The sequence below is a fragment of the Panthera tigris genome, chromosome C1, assembly GCF_018350195.1.
Source record: "Panthera tigris isolate Pti1 chromosome C1, P.tigris_Pti1_mat1.1, whole genome shotgun sequence".
NCBI lineage: Eukaryota > Metazoa > Chordata > Mammalia > Carnivora > Felidae > Panthera > Panthera tigris.
The window spans coordinates 55,262,102-55,284,544 of NC_056667.1; the positions used below are offsets into that span (position 1 = coordinate 55,262,102).

General features: G+C 40.9%; 1 protein-coding gene across 1 annotated transcript in view; it reads left to right on the forward strand.

Annotated features, from left to right (window-relative positions):
* Positions 1-22,443, forward strand: part of IL12RB2 (interleukin 12 receptor subunit beta 2) — a 142,947-nt gene that overhangs the window by 59,481 nt on the left and 61,023 nt on the right. The window contains exons 11-15 of the mRNA XM_042997534.1: positions 94-192; positions 283-441; positions 5,099-5,236; positions 7,991-8,081; positions 10,543-10,642. Of these exons, the coding sequence (XP_042853468.1) occupies positions 94-192; positions 283-441; positions 5,099-5,236; positions 7,991-8,081; positions 10,543-10,642 (587 nt within the window). The remainder of the gene's footprint in view (positions 1-93; positions 193-282; positions 442-5,098; positions 5,237-7,990; positions 8,082-10,542; positions 10,643-22,443) is intronic.

The window sequence follows — 22,443 nt, forward strand, 5'->3', positions numbered from 1 at the left end:
CCTTCACCCTCAGTCCAGAAATTTTTAAATGTCTCCCTTTAGTGACTCACATGTGATGCCAAACCTGTTGTAAGAACTCCCTTTTCCTTGCAGGGAACATAAAACCCTACAGCTGTTATGAAATCTGCGTGTGTGCACTGTCGGGGGACCAGAGAGGATGCAGCTCCATCCGGAGTAACTCTAAGCACAAAGGTGAGCCTTGGAACCTTTTGCCAAATTTTACTTTAGTTCAATAGTTTGGAGTTAAAGGGTGACAAAAGCTTTCTGTGTTCTACTTTGCAGCACCACTGAGTGGCCCCCACATTAATGCCATCTCAGAGGAAAAGGGGAACATTGTAATTTCATGGAACGAAATTCCAGCCCAGGAGCAAATGGGTTGCATCCTCCATTACAGGATATACTGGAAGGAACAGGACTCTAATTCCCAGCCTCAACTTTGTGGTATGTGTGAGGCACAAATGCAGTGGGGCCTTTCTTATTTAGATGTTGGGAAAACACACAAGTATGTGCATGTGCATACATACACACAGGTGCTAACACTGTGACTGGCACATAGTAGGTGCTCAGTAAATATTTGTGAAATTAATTGAGTGGAAAAAAATGGAAGATATCTAAACACACACGTACACAGAGTTACTATATGTTATGTGCCAAGCAAATTGAAGAAATGAAGGTAATGGACTAGGCTCTCAAGGAGCTACTCACATGGGGAGATATTTCAAAAAGCAGTAACAGCTGGGGTGCCTGGGTGGCTCAGTTTGTTAAGTGTCCAACTTCAGCTCAGGTCATGATCTCGTGGTTTGTGGGTTCAAGCCCCACGTCGGGCTCTATGCTGACAGCTCAGAGCCTGGACCCAGCTTCAGATTCTGTGTCTCCCTCTCTCTCTGCTCCTCCCCCACTCGTGCTCTGTCTCTCTCAAAAATGAATCAGTGTTAAAAAATTTTAAAAAGAAAAAGCAGTAACAGCCCATCAGTACTATTATATAGACCCTTGAGGTGTGTAAGGGATGAGTTAGAACTTCTGAATCCCCCACATTTGCAAACACTATCATAGCATATTATTTTCTCCTTAAAATGGGTAAAATACAATACAGTTAGGTAGCTTCTTATGACCCATAATTATTCTATAACTATAAAAATCTAAAGCAATTAAATTCTGGCTAGAACATTATCTCAAATGATTTCATCTCTCATTATGTAGCAGCTCCAAGTCACTTGCCAGATATGATGTTCTAATCTTTGATTTATTCAGAGTTGTTATGGGTTTTTTTCCTGGCTTGACCTTCTTTTTATTTCATAAGCAACTGGCTTTCTTTCAGGAGCATTTATCATAAAGAAGCAACATTTTTTAACTAACTTGAGAATAAAGAGAAATAAGGAAGCAATATTTTTATTCCTTCATGAGAGCTGTTAGGTCCAGGAAGAATGTAGCCTGAGATGTGGGTGCCAGAGAGCTGCCTGCAAGATTGATTTTTACCTAGAAAACTTTAGAAGTTGGTCCTTTCTCTTGACCTTAGAAAATCTTCAGTATTGCTTTTCTGAAAGTTATGACTTTTAATGCTAGTTAATTTTTATTATGTAAATACAACTTGCACATAGTAAAAGCACTTAAATAGTTCAGAAAGATATAAAAATGTAAATTATCCCTTCCTCCATACTTAGGCTGTTAGCAGTTCTTTACATGCTCTTCCACAAAAAAAAAAACAAAACAGAAAAATTAATGCATATATTTAGGGTAATCATCTGCATTCTGATCTACACTTTGCTTTTACCTCTCAATAATACAGGCTGGACCTCTTTCTGCATCAGTCCATATGGATTTGCCTCATTCTTTTTTAACAGCTCTATAGAATTCCATTATAAGGCCTCACAATCTGTCAATTAATCCACCACTGATGAACAGCACATATCTTTGAACAGAACCACTTTGGGCCCGTCAGGGTCAGTTATTTCTGAAATGCACCCCAGAACATGACGAATTGATTGACCGCTTCCTGGGCCATTTGGACACCCCCCACTTTGCACTTTAGCAGAATTGACACCAAGATGTCTGTTTACAATCAACATGGTCAGTTGGTTCTTAGAGCTGCTCTTGTACATGTTGAAGAAACTACGTATCTTATTTTACCACAAATCTGATGAATCTGAAGTTTATATAAGGGCATTTTAAAATAAATTAAAAGGAGAGGAGGTGCATTGACAGCCTGGAGCCTGATTTGGATTCTCTCTCTCTGCCCTACCCCCACTTGCACTCGCGCTCTCTCTCTCTCTCTCTCTCTCAAAATAAATAAAAATTAAAAAAAATTTTTTTCTTAAGGAGAGGAGGTGCAGATTCAAAGTCCTATTTCACACCAGTTTAAATTAAGTTTTCCTTTTATTCAGTAAGCATTCATTGATGAATTAGACCTGTCTGTCTTCAGAGAGCTCAATCTACCAAGGGAGGTGGAAAAGCACACAGAGTGATGTAACCGTTGTAATCAAGGACTGACAACTACCTATTGTATTTGGCAACTAGAAATCATTGGCAAAGCCACAGGTGCAGTCTCCAGAGAGTGGTAGAGGGCAGTAGGTTGAGGAGGAGGGAGAAAGACACCAGAGAGAGAGGCATTACAAACCGAAGAGGAGGATGGAGAGCCAACGAGGAAGGGGGCCCTGTCCTATGTGTCTGGGAGCTGTCCACTGGGCAGCAGCACTGTGGCCACACGCAGAATGCAGTTGGAGCACTCTGCCCTTCCTGAGCAGAGGGGAGGGCTACACCTGGAGCGGAGCATCCGCATTTTAGTGCCTCTCTCAGGTGGTTTCGGTTCACAGCCACTCCTCTGGAAATGTGTTGATGCTGCCATGTGCACCAATAGCACATTTCTCTACTGGCACACATGTTGGGTTTTGTTACTACTTGGCTGTTTTTGTCAACAGACTCTGAGCATCATGAAGGCAGAGGCCAGGGCAATTTGCTCACCATTGTCTCCGCCTACCAGGCATACAGGAGTGAATACTGCCCTACTCTTTGTTACACCAATGTAGATTGTTAGGTAATAACTAGTTTCCAGTAACAATGCGGCTGTTTTGTCTGGTACCACTTGACTTTCTTACCTGCAGCCTTTCAAATGATTGGCAACTATCCCATCTTCCTAAACTGGTGCCGCCTCATTTAACCACCCTGAGCCTCAAGTTTCAGCCCCCCAAGGATTGAATGCCCACCTTTATCTCTGCTGGTGATCACAGCCCAGACCAGGCAGCAGAACCGGAATTTCCTGCATGACTTCTTTCTCCCATTACTCAACCAGGTCTGTTTTGCTAGCCAAACTGAGGGAGCCATCACCCTCCTCACTGCTCCCTCCATAGAGTTTCTGTTTTTATTCTCCAAGTATACATATGTGTGTGTGTTTGTGTATAAACTTTTTTGGCCCAGCAAACCGTTCAAGACCCTTCCCTTCTGTTCTGAGGTCTCATTTCACTCTGAGTTAAGGGTGCCTTCACACGGTCGGATGGTTGACTCTGATGCTCACTGATGCTTTGCTGCAACAAGATGAGAGAAGGTCTCTCCAAAATTAATTTTTTAATCCTCTGCCGTAGGAATAAAGACAGAGTTTTTTTAGTTTAATCACATAGTTTAAGTCTGTGCGAATTCATTAGGTTAGAGTAGGCTTGGAAATTTTCCACATGGTACTTTTTCTCAACAGGATGTTGAATATAGGGGTACCTAGGTGGTTCAGTGAAGTGTCTGACTTCCACTCAGGTCATGATCTCACAGTTTGTGGGTTTGAGCCCCACATCGGGCTCTCTGCTGATAGCTCAGAGCCTGGAGCCTGCTTTGGATTCTGTGTCTCCCTCTCTTTGCCACCCCCCCCCCCGCCCCCCGCATGCTGTCTCTCAATAAATAAACATTTAAAAAATTAAATTAAAAAAAAGGATGTTGAATATAGAAATTGCTCTGATAGTCACAGCTGTTAAGTGATGTGCTTAGGCCCCTTTGGATGGATATTACAGGACTCCTTGCTGGTCACCCATAGTAGTCAGGGGTGGGGGGAGTATAAGGGCTCTCTCTGTTTTCTCCACTAGCTGGTGAACTCTTTGAGGCAGATTCTGTGCCTTTGTATACTTGGTGACTTATCCAGAGCGCAAGCTCAATAAATATTTGTGACTGTGGAAATAAATTTAGCAAACAGGAGCATTGTCTGACCTGCCCTGGGGTTTTTGAGCTGGTAACTGAAGTTGAGGCTCAAAAGTGCTGGGTTCAAGTTTCCACTTTGATCACCCACACAGGTGCATGTCAGCTGAGGGAGCCAGCAGGTTACTCCTGCCAAAGTTCTGCCCTTGATCTTCTAGTCTTCCTGCCTCGCAGCCCTAGCTTTTGAGAAGTCAGTCCAAACCTTACACCCAGCAGATCACTGGAAAAGAAGATTTCCTATGTACTACAGGAGGGAAAAAACATCAGCGTGTTGCTCAAAAAACCCAAAATCTTCCCTGCTGAGACTCTGCAGGGGTGTTGAGAGTGTAAGGGACTGATAACCTAGTAAAACTGCCAAATAAATCCAATGTACGTGCCACTGATCTCAATTTTAGATTTTATGTCAGATTGAAGCAGATCATCATGTTAAACTCATTAAGACCAGTATCTAGAACCTACCCCAAAAAAACAGAAAATCAAAATTAATGTTAAATGTCTATTTCATTAATTGCCTAACTTAGCTTTCTTAAAAATTCCACTGAAAACAATTGGTGTATTTAATTTCCTCCCCAAGAGTTCTCAAATATATCTAATAAATGTTGGAAACAGTATAGTCATAGGAAATAAAAGGAATTACTACAGCTGAGTAATTTCAAAGCAGAATGATGAAAGTTCTTTCAAAAGATTTTGCCACAGAAAATTATTTTGGTATGTTGTAGAGTGAGACCTCCGTAAATGACAGTGTCCAGGGCCTAGTAAAATATTAAGTACTAATGAATTAGTAGTTTTAAAAAATTAGTTTTAAAATAGCAGTGTGCTTTTCTCTTTCAAATTAAAACATTAACAACAACAAAAATAAGTAAAAGCCCACATTCAAATAGTTCCTGTAACATGTGCCTTTCTTCTTTTATCTTTATCCTCCCTTCAGAAATTCCCTATAGGGTATCCCCAAATTCACATTCAATAGACAGCCTGCAGCCCGGAGTAACATATGTCCTGTGGATAACAGCTCTGACAGCTGCTGGTGAAAGCCCCCCAGGAAACAAGAGGGAATTTCATCTGCAAGGTAGGAAACAACTTTAAAGATGGCACAGCCACCCTGGATTCCTACCTAGGTGTATACTCCCACTATGTTTGGCATGGAGATTATCAGATTTTCTTTAATTCATTAATTACTTTCTTGCTGCTCCATCTTTGCACTTGCTGTTTCCTTTAGCTGGACTGCCCTACCACTGCTTAGAGAAAGTATCTACTTATTTTTCAAAACTCAGCCAAAGTGTTTCCTCCTCCAGGAAGCCTTCCCAAGTGCACCTCCGTAATTCCTCCATAATGCACTACATTTGACCCCTCTTCAAAACACTGAATCCAGTAGGCAGGAACTGTTTATCTTTGAGGTCTGGTTCGGTGCCGGGGACATAGTACTTGTTCACTAAATATCTGTTCAGTGACCAATGAGAATAATCTCAACAATAACAATGGCAGCTATTGCCTATCAGGTAGTTACTATGCACCAGTCGTTGTGTTCAGTGCTTTGCACACTGTATTGGTTTGCTGGGGCTCTTGTAACAAAGTGCCACAAAACTGTGTGGCTTTAACAACAGAAGTTTATTTTCTCACAGTTCTGGAAGCTGGAAGTCTTGAGTTCAAGGTATCAGCGGGCTTGTTTTCTTCTGAGGACTATAAGAGAATCAGTTCCCTGCTTCTCCTCTCGTCTGGTGGCAATCTTTGGTGTTCTTTGGCTTATAGATCTCTGCTTTCATCTTCACATGGAGTTTTCCTTGTGTGTGTCTCTTTGTTCAAATTTCCTCATTTTTAAGGACACTGATCATGGTGGATTAGGGCTACTTACACCAGTTTGACCTCATCTTAACTAATTACATCTGCAATGATCCTGTTTCATAATATGGTCACTTTCTGAGGTCCTGGAGGTTAGGACTTCGGTGTATGGATTTTTGGGGTAAAAGGACACATTTCACCCTTCATAACACATACTTTTACTCATTGAATCCTGACCTCAACCACGCAAGGTGCCTGCTTTACACTGTTGTACCTGGTCACATAGTATCAGGCACTCAATTCAAAATGAATAAAGGAACAAGGGATTAGGATGCCTTTTTACAAGGTCCAGAATGTACAGAAAGATTACCCAAAGTCATGGAAGTGTCAAGTGGCAGAACTACAAATCAAACTCAGATTTAGTTACTTGAGTTAAATTTGAGTGACCTAGCGAACATGGGCTTCTCTCCACTGGCTAAATTGTGCTGTTCTCTCTGGCAGCACGTGCCTGCATCTTGCTCCAAGCATGAAACAAGCTGTTCTTGCTTTGCAACATGGAGTATCAGGTTGATCATTTAGGACTTGGTTGTTCTATGCCCGGTACTTCTCCACTGGGAAAGTTGACAAACCCTCTTCTCATCTTCTAGCACGCTAGCACCAAAGTTAACTTGTGAGCAATTAATCAGTTAACAACTCAGCATCTTTCTACCTGTGGTACTCCATACTTGCCCCATCTGCCCAGGAAGGAAGACAGATGCTAAAGAAATGTCAGATTGTGCTGATTGCGTGGGGTGGTAACAAAACTGCATCAACACCCCGTTCAGCCCTGGTGACACGCCTCTCTAGTCCCTCCCTGCTCACGCTCCTCCTGAACCTGTCCTGCCCTCTACCAGAAGAATCTTTCTGCAAGATACCTTGCTCCATGTTGACATCCCACCTCCATCGCAGCCCATCAGTGGGTCCCCAGGGACCTTCAAGCTAGAATTCAAACTGCTTCGTCACCAAGCCCCACATGATCTGCTCCTGTTCACCCATCTAGCTTCGCCCTCTACCACACGCTCATCTTTCGTACTTGAAAGTGTGACGAGACTACCTGGAGTTGCCTGAAGGTTCCATGCCTTTGTATAGTTCTGTCTAGTCTGCTTCCCTAACTTGACTGCTTTGCTGGCTCCACCCTCCAAACCTGAACTTTTGACATCATGCCTTTTGGGACAACATCCTGGGCTGCCCTTGGGATTATTTCCCATGCTGTTCCCTGCTACACTGCCTTGTACATGCCTTTTGTAAAAATGCATATCCCATGGCATCATGATTTATTTACATGTTTACGCATCTGTCTCCTGGACTAGATTAATGATTTAAGACAACAGAGCCCATGTCCTCCTCATCTTTGTATCCCAGCACCTAAAAGCTCCTGATACATGGTTAATAATAATGAGTGAATAATAATTATAATTATAATAATAAAGAATATACTACTAATAATAAATGGATGAATTAATGAAGAATCCCAACACATAGCAAAATACATCTTCATAGCAAGGAATCCAAACAATTTCAAAGACCCTAGTTAGAAGGCTTATCCAGTGGTTTGTTAAAATCAGTAATACCATTTCTCAAGGGCTTCCTATGTTCAGATGCATTGCCATGTGCTTTATATACACCATCTCTAATCTTCACAACAACCTGCAGGGCAGATGTCATCATTCACCTTTTGTAGATCAGGAATCTGGAGTCCATTGATCACATATCAGTCAGTGGAAAGTCAGGATTAGAATTCAGGGCTCCCAGTTCACAGCCAGTGCTTGGAACACCACACTCCCTTTCCTTCTGCCCCTGTTAGAGGAAGGAGCCCCTTCCTTAGAACCATAGAACTGGATCCCTTAGGGCCCTTCTCCCTAGCTGAAAGAACAAAAACAAGTTGGCCTTTTTCCTGAGCCCATCTAGCTAGCCAGTAGCTGTGGGTAGGTGCCAGAGGGTTCATGCAAGTATTTTAAGATGTTCATTGAAGATAACTCAGTCACAGGATTTGCTAACTTTTCAGGTAAAGCCAATTGGAGTGTGTTTGTGGCACCAAGCATTTGCGTTGCTGTCGTCATAGTGGGCATTTTCTCAACGCGTTACTTCCGGCAAAAGTGAGTTGATTATATTTTCCAATTTCAGCAATGTGATGTTTTAAAATGACAATAGCTGTTGCCACTATGCGTCAAAGAAACGGACGTTCTCATACATTGCTGGTAGCAGACTAAATTTATTCAACTTTCTTGGACAACAGTATTATGTTAAAATTTTTTTTTAAGTTTTAAAATAGACCTATGACCTATCAATTCCTAACTGGAAATTTAGTCTAAGTATATACAGATATTTAATGGCAAATATGTTCACTGAAGTATTGTTCGTTGAAGGAAAATATGAAATAACCTAAATGTCCAGTGATATGGGGTTGTTTTACTACATCACAATATATCTCATGCTGTATAGCATATTATATCCATTAAAGACAGAAAATAAAATGGTATATCTGCAATATTACATTTTAAAAAGGTTGCAAAGCAGTATGTACTTTAAAAAGTACATGTACACATGCATACCTATATCTAAGACAGACCATTTAGCATTAAATTTGGTTCTATATGCCAAATAATAGGACTTAAACTAGCTAGCCCTGGACTTTCTCGCCCAGGTTAAGGAAGTAAATTCAGGTTAAGGGCTGGTGTGGTAGCTCTATAGTCACCAGGCATCTAGGCTCTTTTGATCTTTTTGTGCCATTATCTGGACTTGGCTTCCACAAGCTCACTCCATGGTCCAATGACTGCAGGAACTATAGCCATCATGCCTGCATTCTACAACTATAGGGAGAAAGAAGCAAGGTACCCATTATTTCCCTTTTCAGGAGCTTTTACATGAAGAAGTCAGACATGATACTTCTGGTTACACATTGGCCAGAACTGGAGCAAGGGAGATTTAAAATTGCGGTCCTACAGCTGGGCTTGTTGTCACCCCAGTAAATCAGGGTCCTTTTCCTAAGGAAGAGGATGAGGGAGTATTGGGTAGTGATTAACGCTCTCTACCCCAAGGATATGCACCAAAATATTAATGAATGGTAGCTTACCAGGATATAGAATAATGGGATTTTAGTTCTATTTATTTTCTACAATTTCTTTAGGCATTATTTTGTAAAGAGAATTTTTTAGAGTTATTCGATAAAGAGTTTTCTTCAAATGTTGTGTAAAGTAAGAGAAGAGGTCAAAATGAAACTAGCTCAAAGTCATTGTACTAGCCATTGAACTTATCTGAAAGGCTTTACATTTATTGAAGCTCTCATATGTGATAGATACTTCAAAGCAGAGCTCTCTTTAGGTAGACTTTGAAAAAGTTGAATTCAAATAGAATCAAGTAGGATCACATTCATCCTCTTCAGGGAAATATTACCAGTTAGGGTGAAAGCTTTTTTTGTTAAAAGAAAACAAACACCCCCAGATATATGGCTTTAAAAATAGTTTATTTCTCTCCCGCATAATAGTCCTGAAGTAAGTCATCCAGGTCGGTTGGCAGCCATGCTCCACACAGTCATTAGGGACCCCGTTGTCTTCTGCTTTAGTGGCTGAGCATCCCTTGGACATTGTCCTCATCTGTATGATCTGTACTGGGTCACAGGTACCTCTGCTCACAGTTGTTCGGAGAGAAACCAGTCACACAGACACATCACTTGCTTCAAAGGGCTAAACATCCCGAAAGCTTTCCATTCTTATTAAATATCAAAGCTTATTAAAGCCAATTCTTCAAAAATGTTTCATATTCGCTTTGAATTTTTAAAAAATAAAACATTTAACTCACATGCATTTATTAGAAACATTTTTAGGACTTTTTTCCTTTCATGTCATAAAAGTAATATAAACACATTTTAAGGTATTTTTTAAAAACCAGAGGATAAAGAAAAAAAGACCCATAGTTCTTCTGATCATCAAGTACAACTACTGTTAACAGTTTGGATATTTCCATATGGTATTTTTTTCCTAGGCATTTTTTAACATTGTTATTGTTCCTGTTTTGTTCTTTGTTGTGGTGGTTTTTGTTTTTGTTTTTTTTTTCCCTTTTTTCCTTTTAGCATAATACTTTACCTGTTATTACAAACTTAAAAAAATTTTTTTTAGATTTACATCCAAGTTAGTTAGCATATAACAAACTCTTTATAAACATTTTAAACTAAATAGTAAGTTCTCCACAGGTGGGAACCATGTCTTCTTGTTTGTTTTTTCATCCCCAGGATATGGCATGTGCTCATCATACATTAGGGGTTCAGTCGGTGCTTGTTGAATGAATGCATGGCTGGACAGTGACAGCTAAACATTTGTTGAGTAAAAGTTCCATAATTTATTTAGCAAACCCCAAATGGTTGCATTATGACTATCATCTATCTGAACTTCAGAAAAAACTAGTCTAGCCTTGGATGATGCATCATCTTTCTCCTTCAGTGTTTTTTATTTTATTCATTTGCACACTCCTACCGTGAAATCACCACACTAAGAACCGATGCTTCCATGACATTGTGTGTGTGCATGCTTAACCAGATGTCATTGTTTTCTTTATCTGTAGGGTATTTGTTCTCCTTTCAGCCCTCAGACCTCAGTGGTGTAGTAAAGAAATTCCAGACCCAGCCAATAGTACTTGGGCCAAGAAATACCCCACTGTGGAGGTAAGGTTATAATGCCTTAGTGGTGAATTGATAGAATTCCAGTGATCTAAGTTTCCCATTAGAGTTATCAGGAGACCTAGGTGCTCATTAGTCCCTATGGATAAGCTGAAGCCCCTAGTGCTAGGTTACCAACTGAGTCAACACTCCCATACACAGGAATTTTCTGAAGCTTATGCCCAAAAGACTAAAAGACCCATAGCTTTTCATTCCTCTCTATGCCATAGGTTCCCTCCTCACCTCCTCACCTCAATTCTTCAAAAGACATAAAAAAGCAAGTATTTTTGCCATTTGCTGAGCACTAGCCTGACTCATCCAAATTTAAGAGAACTGAAGCTTTACTGTGACATTTCCTGTCCTGGGCATTGAACAGATAAATAGAGCTCAGACTATTTTGGCATTGGCAGGAAGCCAGTCATTCCATTGTGCAAGGAGAAGGTTTTAAAGGAGAGGTTGCTCTGCTGGCAGATGGGAGAATGGAGAGTAAAGGATGGGAAGGGCATTGCCGCACAGCCCGAGGTGGTGAGAACAGCTCACGGGGGGCAAGCTGGTCATCTTGGGTGAGGGGTCTGGGAGTTGGAGGCATCTGGACATGGAGCAACACTGTGCATTTAAGGGGAGCCAATGGGACAAAGGCAGGATGCCAATATTCTTCCCGTTGCCCAGGACCTTGCAGCCCCACACTCTATTTCTCACACTTGCTAGACATTCTCCTCCAGGATTCTTCTCCTCAGTTATGCAGTAAATTCTCTCATCCACACCCTTCCTCAGGCAAGAAGGTAGTGGTACCAGCCGCTGCTCAGGGAAAGAGCAGGTTTCAGCCGTGTCTGTCTCAGTGGGAATTGAGGTCACTGCAATTAGTGCCTTTGAAATAAAGTTTGGGTGCAGACCCACCTCGCCACTCACCATGTGGATGGCCCTTGGGCAACCTGCCTGATGATCTGAGCCCAAGTTTCATCCTCTGTAAAACAGGAATTGATAATATCTCCCATGTATACTGTTTGTGAGGATTGAGTAAGATGCCATGTAAAGCACATGCATCATACAAGGCAAAGATCCTTCACTTTATTTCCGGAAAGACTCACACTTGACATCTCCTTTCACTGTTGAGGGATTTTGTCTCTGTTAAGTTACATTAACAAGAACAATAATAATAATAGTAGCTTTTATATATGTGCACATATGATTATATATTTATTTTATATATATTATATACAGGATACATAATTACATATAATATAGTATATAACTATATTATTAAATAATATATTCAGGGGCGCCTGGGTGGCTCAGTCAGTTAAGTAACTGACTCTTGATTTCAGCTCAGGTCATGACTCGAATTCATGAGATCGAGCCCCGTATCAGACTCACACCGGCCATGGAGCCTCCCTGAGATTCTCTCTCTCCCTCTGCCCTTCCCCCACTTGCACACATGCACTCTGTCTCTCAAAAAAATAATATATTCATGTTTATATATACAGGCACATGCCAGATTTATTGCAGATTTGGTTTCAAACCACAATAAAGCAAATACTGCAATAAAGGTAAATGACTTTTTGGGTTTCCTAGTAAAGTTATGTTTTTACTATACTGTAGGTCTATTAAGTGTGCAATGCACTGTCTAAAAACATAACGTATATACCTTAATTTAAAAACACTTTATTACTAAAAAATGCTAATCCTCATCTGAGCTTTCAGCAAGTCATAATCACTCAACACAAATCACCAAAACAAATAATGAAGAAGTTTGAAATGTTGCAAGAATTACCAAAATATGACAGAAACACAAAGTGAGCAAATGCTGTTGGAAATATTATGCCAGTAGACTTTTTTGAAGCAGGATTGCCACAAACCTTCATTTTGTAAAAAAACAAAACAAAACAAAACACAGTATCCAAAGTGCAATAAAGCCAAGCACAATGAGTTTTATCTATAATATATATTATATATATACATATACATATATATATATATATATATATATATATCTTTTATATGCCAGCCACTCAAAAAAACCTTTCTCAAGCATTAAAATCTAATCCATACAACAGCTTTATGAGGCTGTACTATTGTTATGCCCATTTTTCAGATGAGAAAACTGAGGCACTGAGGACTAAGTAACTTGCCTAACGCTAGCCAGCTAAAATGGTGGATCCTGGATTCACATACAAGTAGAATGTGCCATCTGCCTTTGTATTATAGGCTCTAAAAGACCTTTAAGCATAGGGTGAGCGGAGTATTTCTAGTAGTCAACACCTCTGAGCTGAACAGACTAACTGAAGAGGTATTCACACACTGGGCCCTCACTTGGTGGCAATCTTGCAATGATCTACGGTCATGCACTCAATAAGGACACCAATGCTAGTGTCAGAGGGGATTCAAGTACCAGGAGCTGAGTCAGCTGAGCTTTAAGATCCCTGTCTTCCAATGCTGACATTCCACAGTCCCAAGTCCTAAGAGCCTGAAATAGCACAGTGGGAAGCAGCTCTGGGTCAGTCCCGGACACCTGGCTCCCAAACTTGTAGCTTTGGCGTCATGGTCTCTGTTTGCCTGTTTGAGCATGAGGGGATACAGAGGCAGACAAGGCCTATGAAGGGCCCATAAAAACCTAGAAGAAATGCTGAGAAAGACATACAAAGGGTTAGAGACAGTAACAAGGAAAAAGATAGAAGAAATTGCCATACATAGGCCCGAAGTTCATTGTAGCATTATAAATAGAAGCCAAAAAATTGGGCATAATGGAACCTGCCACCAGGGGAGCAGGTTAAACATGTGGGTACATCCATACAACAGGATATTATGCAACTACTGAAAAAAAAAAAAAAAAAAGATCTATAATGTGTCTAAAAGTCCCTAAGACACCTAAAGGTAAAAAAAAAAAAAAAAAAAAAAAAAAAGTTTGTAACAGCTGTCTAAAGTGGGTTTCATTTGTATAAAGAGAGAAATTTTATATACACTCAACTCCAGCAATGTATAGGATATTTCTCGGAAGCCTACATAGGAAACTGATAATGTTGGTTGGCTTTGGGTAGTGACTTGGAGATAAGAGGGCCACTTAATTTGCATTACAGAGTCTTTCATTACAAAATGATGTGCATATATAGGTCTTTTGCAGAACAAAAAAACAAAAACAAAAAACCCAGTAAATTAGAAAATAAAATTTAGCTTAAACATGGTATCTGTGGTGATGGCCTTGAGGCAGCCTCAGAACCCCATGTCACTTGACCCTTGAAGTGGGCAGACTGCTTCTAAAGACCCTTCTCTCCCGTTAGAGGCTGAGGCAGACATCAGAAGCACAACAGTCTGTCTTTCACCTCCAACAAAATTCTCAGGCCTTAGATCCCTGTACTACTTCTTAAGATGTGGCTAAAAAACAGGTCTTTAAGCTCTGGAGGAAAAGGCCAAATCATAAAGGCAACCACTAGGATGTTCTCCATTTTGAGCCTGTAGAAGCTAAACAATGCCCTTGAGATACCTGAGGACTTGCCCTAGGACATGTTACCCAGAGAGCCTGCTTTGTACACACTCTGAGGAGCAGGCTCTACCAATATGGCCAAAGTCTTCAAGAAGGCAGAGCAAATGCCCCACTTATGGAAAAAATAAGCCATTTCTGACCCCGTATAGTCCCTCCCACATCTGGGGTAACCGTGCTTTGGCAGCCAAAGCAGAGAAAATGGCAGCTGTGCTTCCCAGAGCTAAAGGCCATCTTCCAAGCCAGACTGTTGTGCCAGGGCCAGTTTGAGTAACCATCAGAAAAGAATACTTCCCCCCATGCCCACCCCCCAAAAAACCCCACACACGCACTTACCCTCTAGCTTGTCAGTGTCCTTTGTGGAAGTCTGTCCTGAGACCTCACCATCATTCACTTTTGGATGCTTGTCATGCTCAAGGAAAGGAAGGGGACATCAGAAGCAAGTCCAGACCAAAAACCACTCTTGCACAACTTGGCATTTGACAGATGAGGGAACAAAAAGCCAGAGAGGTTGATGGAGATTTCCCAGGCTATTGAATATCAGAGTTGGGAGTAATCCTCAGGGTTTTCCCTGTCATCCTACTCTTCCCTTCAGGCATGAAAGATCTCTATTTGCAGATGGCTTACGGACATGTAAAAAACAAAAAAAAAATTTGACCGTATAAAACATCATGTACAAAGAAGGCCTTCATGAAAGAGGAAGGCATCAAGCAGAAAAAGGTGCAGAAAACAGGAGGGTGGGAGGCTAGCAGTGGAAGCCCAAGTGTGTTGGTGGCTTAGTAATGTGCTTAGTAAGACCAGGACGGTGTGCCTGAAAGTTTTTGAATGGAAATATGGGGAGGTAGAGGAAGGTGCAGGAACCTGCCTGCCAAACTACAGGCTGGGAAGCTTCACTATGTAAGTCTGAGCTGTTAAAGGCTTTGGAACTCTGCTTTAAAAAGATCAAGCAGTGTGAAAGATAGTTTTGAGGGGATAAGTAGAGTCCAATGAAGCCCAGAAAGAGAAATGTTAACAGAGTGGTTGGACCTGGAGGACTCAGGAATCTGTAGTAAGTTTAGAAAGGAAAGAGACTGGACATTGAAGAACTGGTAACTGAAGTGATGCTGACCAAGATAAGAGTAGAAAAAATTAGCTATAGGGGAAAAAAAGATGAAAATTTTTTCCAAAAGTTACTCCAAAAGGTCTTTCTTAAGAGAACTGAGATTATTACCCTGGACCATTTAGTTGTATCAAAGCTCAAACTCATTAGCATCCCTTAAAATTCTCTTCATCATGTGACCTTGTATTTCCAAAGCTTCTGTTTACCTGTCAAGAGAGAGAACTTGCATGTTCCAGAATAGACCAGTCCTCCTTGCCCATCACCTTCCTACCTGGAAAGTCTCTCTCAAGATTCAGCTCTAGTGTGACTTTTAAAGTCCTCCCTGCCTCCTCCCCCAGACGGAGGCAAGCTCAGCCTTCCCTTCGCACCCACCATGCTCTCTATCCTAAGAAATAGCTAGTACAGTTGGACTCCTCAGAAGTAGTCTGGTTGAAGGTTAAGTTTGGTAGGTAATCACTCATTGGCAGGGGGTTGAGAAGTCCATGGCTCCTGTCTGCTCCCCGACGATGTTAACTGTTTCACTCCTGCCACAAAGTCAAGGTCCCACGATGTCCCACCTAGAACCAATCAGGCGATGCAGGCTGCAAGGCCTTTCAGAACCCTGAAGTCAGTTGTCAAAGGATACTTCTGTAACAGAGCTGTATTATTAGCCTGTTCCTCCCCTTTCTCAGAAGATGCAGCTACCCTTGGACAGGCTCCTGACAGACTGGCCCACTCCTGAAGAACCTGAGCCTCTGGTCATCAGTGAAGTCCTGCATCAAGTGACCCCAGTCTTCAGACATCCTCATCACCCCAACTGGCCAGACAAGGGACAAGAAATCCAAGGTCACTATACCTCTGAGGAAGACACAGGATATAGTGCCTCAAGCCTACCACCTCCCAAAGCTCTCATAGCAGAGACAGGACTAGTGGATCTGTACAAGATGTTGGGGAGCAGGAGCCCTGACTCAAAGCCAGGACACCTAGCTGGCCCTGTGACAGTACTCCCAGTGGACTACCTTCCCACCCATGAGGGATACTTACCCTCCAACATAGAGTATCTTCCTTCACATGAAGCTCCTATAACTGATCCTCTGGAAGAACTAAAGCCTCAGCACATCTCTCTTTCCATTTTCCCCTCAAGTTCTCTTCACCCACTCACCTTCTCCTGTGATAAGAAGCTGACTCTGGATCGGTTAAAGATGGGGTGCAGCTCCCTCATGCTGTGAGTGGTGAAGCTTGGAAAGTCCATGTGCTCCCAGCCCCCAATGTGTCTCTCATCCCCAGCCCACACTGCTCCAGTGGTCATCACCTCTGGGGTGCTGCTATCAGGTCTGTTTCCAAATAGAGGGCAAACAAAAAGCCCAGGGTTTGTCTTGGGAACTGAGAATTGGCTGTAACCCAGATGCCTGTCTTGCCTTCTCCAGAGCCTTAGGACTATAGTTAACCCTTGAACAGTGTGAGGGTTAGGGGCACAGGCTTAAATCTGCATAACTTGTGACTCCTCAGAAAGTTAACCATTGTTCGCTTTTTGACCACTCTTACTGGTAACATAAACACTTATTTTGTAGATGTATTTTATATACTGTATTCTTGAAGCTAGAGAAAAAAAATGTTAAGAAAATCGTAAGGAAAAAGATTTATAGTACTGTATTTATTGAAGAAAATCCACCTAAGTAGACCCACACAGTTCAAACTTGTGTTATCCAAGATTCAATGGTACACCGTGTGTACCTAGAGACTCCAATCTGGGTTCCCACAACTTTCTTTGCCAGGTTGGCCAGTAAAGGGAAAGGATAGAATGGAAACCAAGGCTCTTACTAGCAAGGGCTAAGAATCCAAGCTTTATAAAGCTGCTACTCCATACCAAGTCATACACCTAGATCAGAAGCATCCAATAGGCCTAAGGCAGAAATGTTCTCTACATTTCTTTACTGTTCGCTGCAGTCGATATGAACCACATTGGCTCTTGACCACTTTGGAATGTCTAGTATGACTGAGAAGTGAATTTTGATTGTAATTAGTCACATATAGGAGGGTACAGGTCTAAATTACGGATCCACCAGTAAGAATTACAATGAGTCTTCAAAACAGATCAACCCAGTTTTACAGAGGAGGATGTAAAAGATCGTGGTGAACATCAGTATTACAAGAGCTCCCAAATGGTCATGACTGTTCTTATTTGTGAAAGCCTGTACAAATACACCTTTTTCCTAGTTTTCCTATTGTTTTATTTTGTCTTCACCCTCTTTCAGTGAATCAAGAACAACTTACTGGTGGAAAGTTCCTGTAAACCCACAATATGACCTTGGGAAAACAGCTTCCCCCCTCTGAAATCCAATGTTTTGGAAAGGAGTGGGCCAAAGGCTTTCTGACACCTTGTTTCCTCTTCTTTCTGCTGTAGCAGCTGTTGCCTTCAGGATCAGGGCTATCTCAGGGTCTAATGGTTGCACTTATGTCAACCCTTTCTCCCCAAGGCATCCTGCTTTTCCTTCCTCAGGAAGACAGAACTGATGCTGAACTGAGCCTAGGAGGTAATTCTTTTTCCCAGCATGAACTTGGAACATGATACATGTTGTATTCACTTAAAGCTGTGGCCGCTGGCTTGTCACCTTCCCCACCCCATCACTGCTTCTATCCCTTCACTGTAAGCCCTTCTGCTAAGCTGGTAAGGGAAGTCTTTTCAAAATGCTAATAGTACCCTTTCCAAACTAACAGGATGAAAAGTCCAAGAAACCTTCTTAAATCCCTGTCAAGCTCAGGGCCTACACCCCAGCCTGATCCCAAACCAAACACTGGCACTGAGACAGCTTTGGTTTACCAAATGTCCCTCAGAGCTCTAGGAACTCAAGTGATGAACATTTGCTCTGCTTGTTCATGTTTAATTCTTTATGCTTCCTGCCATTCCAGATTTAATACAGTTCTTTCAGGCTTTCTTTGAGAAGCTTAGTAAGTTCCTTCCTTACATCCCTATTCTACTCTATTTAGGTGCTGCTCAGCACCGCCACACATGCTTTCTTGAATCTCAGCAGCTTCAGCGTTTGTCTATACCCAAGATGCAGTGCCCCTTGTTTGACTGTTTACAGTGTGTCGTAACAGACAAGGCCACCTCCTCAGAAGCAGGCTAACCTGTCACCTCTTGACAATGGGAGCCAACTTCTCTTGTGGCAATACCTGCTTTACCTAGCTCTGATTTTTTCTTTTGCTGGCCTGATACCCATCTTAGTCATTCTTCCCCTCCCCACTCAGCCCAACACCCAACTCCCAGTCTCCCTATTACCCCTCTAGACCCTTTCCCTTTCCCAAGTGATACTGCAGTTATTTGTGTTCCTAGAAAGTAAAAATAAAGAATTTACTGGACTGTAAATAACTTGAAGGCAGGAACGATCTGCTTCCCTCACACCATACCTGGTTCACAATAGGCTATCAGTAAAATTAAGGAGCCATCACCTACCACTGTTTTCACCTTGTTCCTTCTGTTCCAGAAGCCAATCTAGCTGTGCCTGCTTCCTTTTATTGGGACACTTGAGTTTGTATTTGTTCTTCATTCCCAACATTCTACCCTACTGTTCACTGACAGCATTGCTATATAATACATGTAGCAGTGGTTCTTATTTTAAAGACCTATTTGAGCATGCCTTTGGCTGCTCACTCTGCCAGATAAAATATCCTCTTTCCATGAATGACAATATCCTCTTTCCATGAATGACAGAGGATGGGTAACCCTGTTCTGCCTTTGCCAAGGAGTTTTTGATTACAATCCCCTCATCCTGCAGATGCAGTCAAAATACCAAATTGGGCTGCCTCCTTTAACCAGGACTAGGTGGAACTCATAAATATTCATACATATTCATACACCCAACTTTCATTACACAGGAAAATTAGCTATGATTTTAATCCTCACGCCTTCCATACATCCCAAAGCCAACACGGAAATCTCTGCTCTACTGAAACACATCAAACTCCTTAATTCTCTGAGACCTAAATACTACAAATAGAGTCCAAGTTTACTCTTAATGGATTCATGGGAATCTCCACCACTAATTCTTGTGCAGAGATTCTTATCTGACATTGCCCCTTGAAAGGACCCTCTTTCCCAGAAGCTAGAGATTCTACTTCCTGGGTCTCTGTCTTCCTTTTAGGCAGTAAGAAAGTCAAACTAGTGTTATCTAGTTCTTTCCCTTTACTGACTTTTCACTTCTGTCCTAATTTCTCAGCTTCCATTAATAGCCCACAGCTGCAACTCACCAATGCCCTGAGGCCAGTGAAAAACATGCCAGCTAGGCACATTCTATTCCTGTCAATCCCCTATGTTCGATTCTTGGTTTTTCTCCATTAGGCTGTCTTTTTCCTTCATGATACAGTTGTGATCTGTTCCAATATCTCAGCTCAAGTCCTCCAAAGGAGCCCAGTTTTTCTCTTCCTAACCTGCAGGACTCCTGGACATTCATAGTATCCACCCTATGAAAGGCTGATAGGTGAACTCTCAAGTAAATCACTTCTCTGGAATTAAGAGATCAGAAAGGTTTCTTCCTTTCCACTAATAAAAGATAAGCAATTTAACCAATTGCCTGTCAATGGAAAGAAGTGAGATCTTTACATCGCAGCCTATACTAAAGCTCCAATAAACTAAAACTTTGCAAAACACACACACCAAGTTAGATAAAAAATAGTTGCAATATATGCCCCCAAATAACTAAATTAGGTGCTCTTACAGATCAATATGAAAAAAGCCAACACTTTAAAGTAAAATGGACTGAGTAGAGCCAACTCACAACACATGTAACTGCCTGGTAAGCATAAAACAATCACCTATAATCAAAGGAATGAAAGATAATGCCATTTTTCACGTATCAAATTAGAATAAACTGGTGCGCACAACCAGGAATGTAGTTGGCTTTCTGGAAGCAGTTGGACAATAATATTCAATAAAATTTGAATAAGCCAACTCCACACCTAGCAATGCAGACTAAAGAACAGTATAAACATCAAATAGGATAAAGGACTGATCACACCATACATTAAAATGGAGAGGGGGCCTAAATGCCCTTCAGTAGGTACCTGGTTAAACTATAATCTATACAACAGTTTTATGGAATCTAAGATTCCACTAGTTTTAGGACACACCATTACGTTATGCTCTGAGTAGGAAAAAGTGCTAAACTCTAATATGCCATCAATTTCCATGATGGATGTTCCCCCTGCCCCACCATTTTAACATGCCTGAAATTGGAATGGATCTTTGAACTGATGAAAAGCATACTATACATGCTTTTTACAAGTATAATATTGGACATGGAAATGGTCAGTTTCAAAAGGCTGAACTGAATCATCTCACTTTTATAAATCAATGCAAAACAAACAAACCCTGGAAGAATATACACCAAGATGCTGTAGTGGCTATCTCTAGCCATAGGTTTTTAAATTACGTTCTTTTCACCAAAAACTCATTACTCTTGTAATAGGATAAAGTCAATAAAATATGAAGTTATTACCAATTTCCTTCCGAAGACTTGAAACAGTGGATCTAGAGACAGACCCTATTGAGCACTTTAAGCCCATGCTGCTTTCATCCTCCACCGTGTTTGGCACTTTCACTGACCATTAGTACTCCTGTCAGAGGGCACAGCAGAAAAGTAAAAAAGGCAAAGTAGGTGACATGCTTGGTAAGGGTGGGGGTTAGAAATTTTAGGGTAATAACTTAAAAGCAGTGGATCTTGGAAATACAAAGTTTTTATCATAAGCCAATTTCCCCCAAATCCCCATTCTAACGGAATAATGACCAGTAACATCAAACACAGTCCTTAGTACATGCATTTTTGAAGGGTGTTATTAATGCAGTGCTCAACTCTGACTGGTTAAGGTATTAATACCCACTACTCAAGTGGGGAAACATACAAATTAAGTAACTTCTAAGTCATATAACTAATACCTGATACTGGAGAGTCTTGTTTCAGAGAATAACCTTTATAATTCTTTCCTATGCAAAAGACTGCTCTACAAATTTATGTCAACTGGGGTTTTGACTATAGTTGACTATAATTCCATAAAAATCTTTGATGCTATTTTTACTAGGTAACAAAAAACTGGCATTTCCATACTTTTAAAGTTCTACATCGTTATTTTTCTTGAGAAATCTACATAAAACCTTGGTAAATCTTAAATGACCAGAAAAAATCTGGCACTCCTGAACTTGCTAATTTATCTCTCCAGCTAATCTAAGTCCTATAAGACACAGGTAGGCCACAGAAAGGAAGTAACTAACACTCCCAGTCAACTCCATTATTTAAAGGAAATTGATAAATGGAGTATTTAAAGCTACATATAAAAACATTATGCCTTTTCAATAGAAAAATAACCAGAGCAATGTTGTCTTTAATTAAAATAGCAATTACTCTACTTAACTTACCTATTGATTTTTTCCAAGTAAAAGGCTCTCTTAGGGCTGCATTTGACTTAATATTTTTGCTTATGTAAATTGTTGAACCATTAATGTCCTCCTCCATTCTGTAGTAACTGACTCATTTTGCGAGGGGTCATTTATTTCAGCAGCAAAACCATTCTTAAGTTGGTTCTGCTGAGATTTCAATCACATCTCTGAGACACACAAACATATTTATGTGCTGTCATAGTTTACCTTTAAGTCAATTCATACCTGTTTTAATTTCCACAAATTTAAAGAATTCTTCCTTGCGAGACCCTGGCCTTATGTAGGTAAAAGAATGTTACGTATCTTGTCAATTTTAGATATCTTACTACCTACCTAGAGGTTACTAGGACCCCAAGGGAATACTACAGTAACTATTAGGGAGTTTCTCAGAGAAGAAACTGTTCTCAAAGCCCTGAATTGTCACTGAAAAGGCCCTAACACCCCATAGCAGGATACTTTTACTAGTTCAAAAAACTGAAAATATTCCTTATAAACCGGGTGAAAACCAGTAACATAAGACATTTGTTCTTTATGAAAGAAAATCTCAATTCAGCTGCTAAAATGGCAATTATATACATCTTCCAACATTAGCGGACGATATGCCTATGTTAAGCTGAGGGCACATTTCTTGTGCCATCTAAAACCAAGGAGCCTGGAGACACACATCCCTACCTCTCCCCAACCAAAAAACCTCTCTCAAGGTGAAAATAGGGGATCATAGATTTCATTTAGAAACAGAAATCTTACTTTATTCCACCACATAGAGAGTAAAAGATCATTTGTCCCTCTGTAGAAAATACTTTTCCTAAGTTTCTTCTCCTCAT